Here is a 5,200-nt window from a genome sequence, read left to right as displayed (position 1 = left end):
GGGAATCGGGACGGATTTTAGTCCCCCCAAGTACATGGAAGCATGGCGGGAATCCATTAAGTATACAGCTTTTGTCCCTGATTTTTCTCCCCATTTTCAGCCGTCAGACATAGAACTTGAACAATCAGAGACATGGCAACGTTATTCAACAACGTGTCGCCACAAATTGGCCCCCCCCCCCCCTGTTGAGCTTCATTATGTCCCTGTTCCAGCCGCCAGCGCAGGGTCGATGAATACGTTGCCGCGGAGTGTGTCTTGCAATCCTCACAGACAGACGCCGATACAGTCAGCGCCGCCCTTGTTCGGATCACATCCGTCGTTGGGCGCGTCGTAGCAGCGAAGTCCCTTGGGGCACGGTCTGCCGGCGAAACCACCGCAAGACGGGGCATTTTTGGGAATGCAGATTCCGGGTCGGTCGCAAGCCATGCCGCAGTTGTTTGGAATGCGAGGGTCGTCTTTGCATGTCGAGTGCGCAGGGCACTTTGGCGGATTCGCGCGGTGCCCTCCACACGAAGGGTAATCCTTCTTGGCCGAACGGTAATAATCCTTCTTGGCAACACAGGTTCCCCTGCACCTGTCGAGGTTGGTGCAGCCGGGGTAGAGGGGAACACAGGTCGTCTTGTGGGGGCATGGAGCGATCTTCAAGCCGCAAGGGCGAGCGGCAGGCCCGGCGGCGACGAAGCTGGCGAGGCCGACGGCCGCGATGGCGAGGACGTTGCTGCTGAGCATTTTCTCGAAGTCGAACTGGAGCGTCTAAGCGGAAGAAGTTGGAAAGTTGATGCAATTAAGGTCTGATTTAAACTCAGTCCCTTCAGCCATCAGCGCATATTGGAGCTACACGGCCGTCTTTATACGTCGAGCTGAAGCCACCCTCGGCCACCTTGGTTGCTGGACAACGCCATGGTCTCACCCTCCAGGGTTCCTGATCGGTCAACACAGTACTAGGGGGGTCTAAACGACGAACCCCCCGCGCTTGTTTCTCAAGCACGGGGGGGCTGCTGATTAGCAAAAGTGTCGTTGATTCGCCAAAAAAAATTAGTACCTAGATTAGTATATAGAGCCCACGTAAACCAAAGTAGCCCATCTTTACAGCATAACCTCGATACTGCGATTAAGTCCTACGTGACAAAAAGGGAAAAGGGCTCAAGATAGCTTCAAATCGCGACGCGCAGTCAGGTCAACGCCAATATCAATAAATTTATTTCTCGCGCTCTATTGTATCAATTGCTCTAATTCTTTCAAGATGTCATCCCTAATGCCCGAAGAGTCTGCTATGAAAAGATGGATTGATTTAGAGACCGGGAAGCCAAAGTTTCCTCGTTATACCTCCGATAACCTCGAGTTTCGGACCGTCGCCGCCGCCGAGCTCTTTCGCGATAACTTCTATCCGACTCTCTCGGCCGCTGCAGCTGCCCTGGGCGTCCCGTATTACCGGGTAAGATCGCGATACCTCGGCAATCATCCGAAAGGTGATAATGGCGGCAATCGCACGCTGCTACAGCCGGAAGAAGAAGAAGAGATCTTATGCTGGGCGAATCGCCGGATCACTCAAGGGCATCACATACAGCGTCACTCCTTACAGCAGCATGCCAACGCCTTTCTTAAGGCTAAAGGCATCGCTCAGACGGTCTCGCGAGCCTGGGCTCAACGCTTTATTAAGCGGAATAACCATTTATTCCATCGCCGAAAGGCCACTTCACGAGACGCTAAGCGCAAGGCTGTAGAAGACCGGGCCCGAATCGAGGCCTTCTATAAGGGCTGGGCAGAATTCCTTAAGGATGAAGGTATCACCCGTGAGAATATATGGAATTTTGACGAGACAGCCTTTATGGTCGGATACCTTCAGAAGGGGACGTTCCTATGGACCTTCAACGAAATTGAAGCCCCTGTCCTTACCGATGCGCATGATACTATATCTGTGACGGCTGTTGAGGCTGTATCGGCTTCTGGGAAGACGATTCCGTCGTTTTTAATCCTCCCCGGTGTCCAGATTAAGGTCCGTTGGGTTCATAACAATCTGGACGGTGATACTATTATCACTACGAGCCCAAAAGGTTACATTAACGATATCATCGCATTAGAATGGGCTCAACACTTTGAGAGGCACTCACGGCCCGCCAACCCGTCGGAAAAGAGAGCTCTGTTGATGGATGGATGCGATAGTCACTTTACAGAAGAGGTAGTCCACTTCTGTATCGATCACGGCATCCAGCTCTTCCCAATGCCTCCGCATCTCACGCATTATCTTCAGCCGCTGGACGTTGGTGTATTCCGATCGTATAAGCATTGGCACCAGCATGTGCTATATCGCGAAGTTGCTGACGGTGCTGCGGACTTTGGGAAGACCGACTTCCTATTCCACCTCCAAGAAGTCCGCGATCGTACATTCAAGAAAAGAACGATCCTCTCTGCATGGGAAAAATGCGGACTATTCCCATACAATCCGCGTGTTGTTCTCGATCGCTTGAAGGATGCGCTCTCGTCTATAGGACACGAAGTGGATCAATCCGAGCTTCCTGGGTACATCGAGGAAGTGGACGCGCCAAAGGACGCTAACTGTTGCGTCACAAAGTGGGTGCCGGCAAAAGACGTGTTCTTAGGTTACAAAGGAGAAATCTGTGTAGGTACAGTTGTGTAAGGGGCGAGGGGACTTGCGTCCACTGTGCCCGCTGAAATAGGTGACCGTGTGGACACGGTCTCCCAAAGTAGAGTAATCAAACATACACTCCTGATTTTCAAACATACACTCCCGACCTAAGCCCCATTTGGAAGAATACCCCGCCACCAAAATTTGGCGCGCGCTTTCCCAACGCCCTGGCTTGCCGTGACCATCGCCGCCGCCCACCCGCCCAGCCACCTGCCTTTTTTGGCCGCCATCTGCATTTTCGCAATCATCAACAATTGAAGCTATCACCACTTGACTCAACACAACAGCAACGCCGCCGCCGCCTACCGCAATAGTCACGTCTAGTCAATCGTCCCGATGAATTCGACCGAAAGCAATACCAACAGTAGCATCGAGGCTATCACGGAGATGTCTTTCGATACGTATGATGAGGCGCTTGAAACACTCAAAGCTACGCAAGAGCTCCTTGGCTACGTCGTAGTCGTTGCAAATAGCAAGAATACCGGCAAGCCTAGGCGCAAGGAAGCCAATATCCGCTGTGAATACAGTGGTCAGTATAGGCCCTGGGACGAGGCAGAGGGTATATACAAGACGTCATCCAAGAAGTCGGGATGTGACTTTCGCTGTTACATCCGCTTCTACCGACGTTGCAATGCATTCAAAGTCACCATCAAGCACGGCTCTCATAACCACGAACCTCTATTTGAGCCAATTGCTAACCCCATCGTCCGTCAACGAAGCCAACGCAAATTCGGCATCGAGCGTCTTCATAGCCTCGTCGAGGGGCTTAGCAAGAACGTCAATAACAAGAGCAGGGATATCGTGGATGCTATCCGACAGGAATATCCTGAGCTCCTTATTACCGATTCTGATATACACTTCATCCAGCTGCAACTTCGTGCCTTCCGTTACGGCGCCTCTACATCTACACAAGCCTTCCTCAATGTACTCAAAGATGCTAAAGCAAAGGGGAAATCAGCTACTATGCAGTTGACCGTGGCCCTAATGGGAAGGTTTGGAGGTTTTCTGGACATACGATGACTGTATTGCTGACTGGAAGCGTAACCCCGAGCTCCTTATCATGGATAATACGTATAAGGTCAACCGCTTTAACATGCCGCTTCTACAGATCATTGGCACAACAGGGCTACACAAGAGCTTCAGTGTAGGCTTTGGCCTCACTGCCAAGGAAGACGAAGGCGCGTTCCAATGGATCCTCTCACAGTTGCGTGAGGCTGGTCGGCAGGCTGATATTCCGGACCCGGGCGTTGTGATTACCGACTTTGATACCGCCCTGAAGAACGCCCTTGACTCTATCTTCCCATCAACGCAACAACAAGTGTGCGTTTGGCATATGATGAAGAACGTGATCCTTCACATCAAGAAGAAGTGGGAAGGATCCCTCGATGGCACCGAGATTGGCGGAGATAGGCCAGAACAAGAGACTCGCTTCGCTGCAGCAGCCGCTCTCGACGACCCTATACAGGCAGATAATGCCATTGACGAGGACCGACCTATCGACCGTGCCACTGATTACCAGATTCAACATGCCTCACAACTGGCAGATCAGTGCGTTGAGCAACAAGATGATCGTGAAGATGACGATGGAAACCCAATACTACCCGGCTCCAAGGCGGACTTTTGAGCACACAGCTGACGGTATCCGTGATGCCTGGGTTTCAGTCTTTAGGGCTCGCACGGCTGGGGAGTGCAGAGATCAGTGGGATCTACTCTGTATAGAGTTTTCGGATCAGCCAGGTAACCCTAGCCTAACTACCCTCCTACTCTAACCTTTTACTAAATAGCTCCTCTTATAGCTCTCGTTAATTACCTCCGTACAACCTACTGGCCATGGCGTGCCCAGTTTTCCACCTACGCTATCCAACAGTACCGAAATTATAACATTACGGTAACTTCCGTGTGGAGAGCACACATCACGAGTTGAAGTCACGATTACGCAACCGCTTCATTGACCTCCATCAGCTACAAGAGCACATCAGAGGGCTCGTTACCCATCGGCAAAAGAAGCATCGCGAGAAGCTTCAATCCGAGTTTGCAAGAGCTAGAGTTGAATGGGCCAAGCAGACGATTATGAAGTCACTGCACCGAAAAATTGGCTGGCAGCCGATGAAACAGATCTTCAGGCAAGTTAGGCTAGGCCGGGCTGAGCTTGCCGATAATCGAGGCATGCCTACGATTTGTACGGGTGCTTTCACGATGCAATGGGGGCTGCCCTGCCGGCATACAATCCGCGATTTGATCCAGGCTGACGCGGCCGCCCTTATACCATTGCATCTTATTGATAACCACTGGCGGGTTTACGGCGTGACTGTAAGTATCTTGCTCCAGCCATAAGTACTATACTAATTTACTAGCAGCCTGAACAACAGCAATATATCGATGCAGACCACGAAGCCGATCCTGACGTTGTCCAGCCTCGCCGGCGTGGAAACAGTAGACGCGAGGTATCCCCTCCACTAGAGGCATCTACGGGCCGGATCCTTAGTGCTTGGGAGCAAGAGGAGCATAGAGCCAACCCAGAGCTCGTATCACGGCCACCAGAGACGCAAAAGA

At 51.8% G+C, this 5,200-nt stretch overlaps 2 protein-coding genes across 2 annotated transcripts; one reads left to right on the top strand and one right to left on the bottom strand.

Moving 5' to 3' along the window:
* Positions 1-264: 264 nt before the first annotated feature.
* Positions 265-729, bottom strand: HRG_09760 (Kazal domain-containing protein; the record flags this gene model as incomplete). The annotated part of the gene is made up of 1 exon (XM_044868231.1): positions 265-729. The coding sequence occupies one exon, from the start codon at positions 727-729 to the stop codon at positions 265-267; it is 465 nt and encodes a 154-aa protein (XP_044716812.1).
* Positions 730-3,707: 2,978 nt separating this feature from the next.
* Positions 3,708-4,571, top strand: HRG_09759 (MULE transposase domain-containing protein; the record flags this gene model as incomplete). The annotated part of the gene is made up of 3 exons (XM_044868230.1): positions 3,708-4,195; positions 4,260-4,384; positions 4,444-4,571. The coding sequence occupies 3 exons, from the start codon at positions 3,708-3,710 to the stop codon at positions 4,569-4,571; spliced, it is 741 nt and encodes a 246-aa protein (XP_044716811.1).
* Positions 4,572-5,200: the final 629 nt, after the last annotated feature.

Source organism: Hirsutella rhossiliensis, assembly GCF_020360975.1.
Source record: "Hirsutella rhossiliensis strain HR02 chromosome Unknown scaffold00013, whole genome shotgun sequence".
Classification (NCBI taxonomy): domain Eukaryota; kingdom Fungi; phylum Ascomycota; class Sordariomycetes; order Hypocreales; family Ophiocordycipitaceae; genus Hirsutella; species Hirsutella rhossiliensis.
This window is presented reverse-complemented; position numbering and strand designations above follow the sequence as displayed.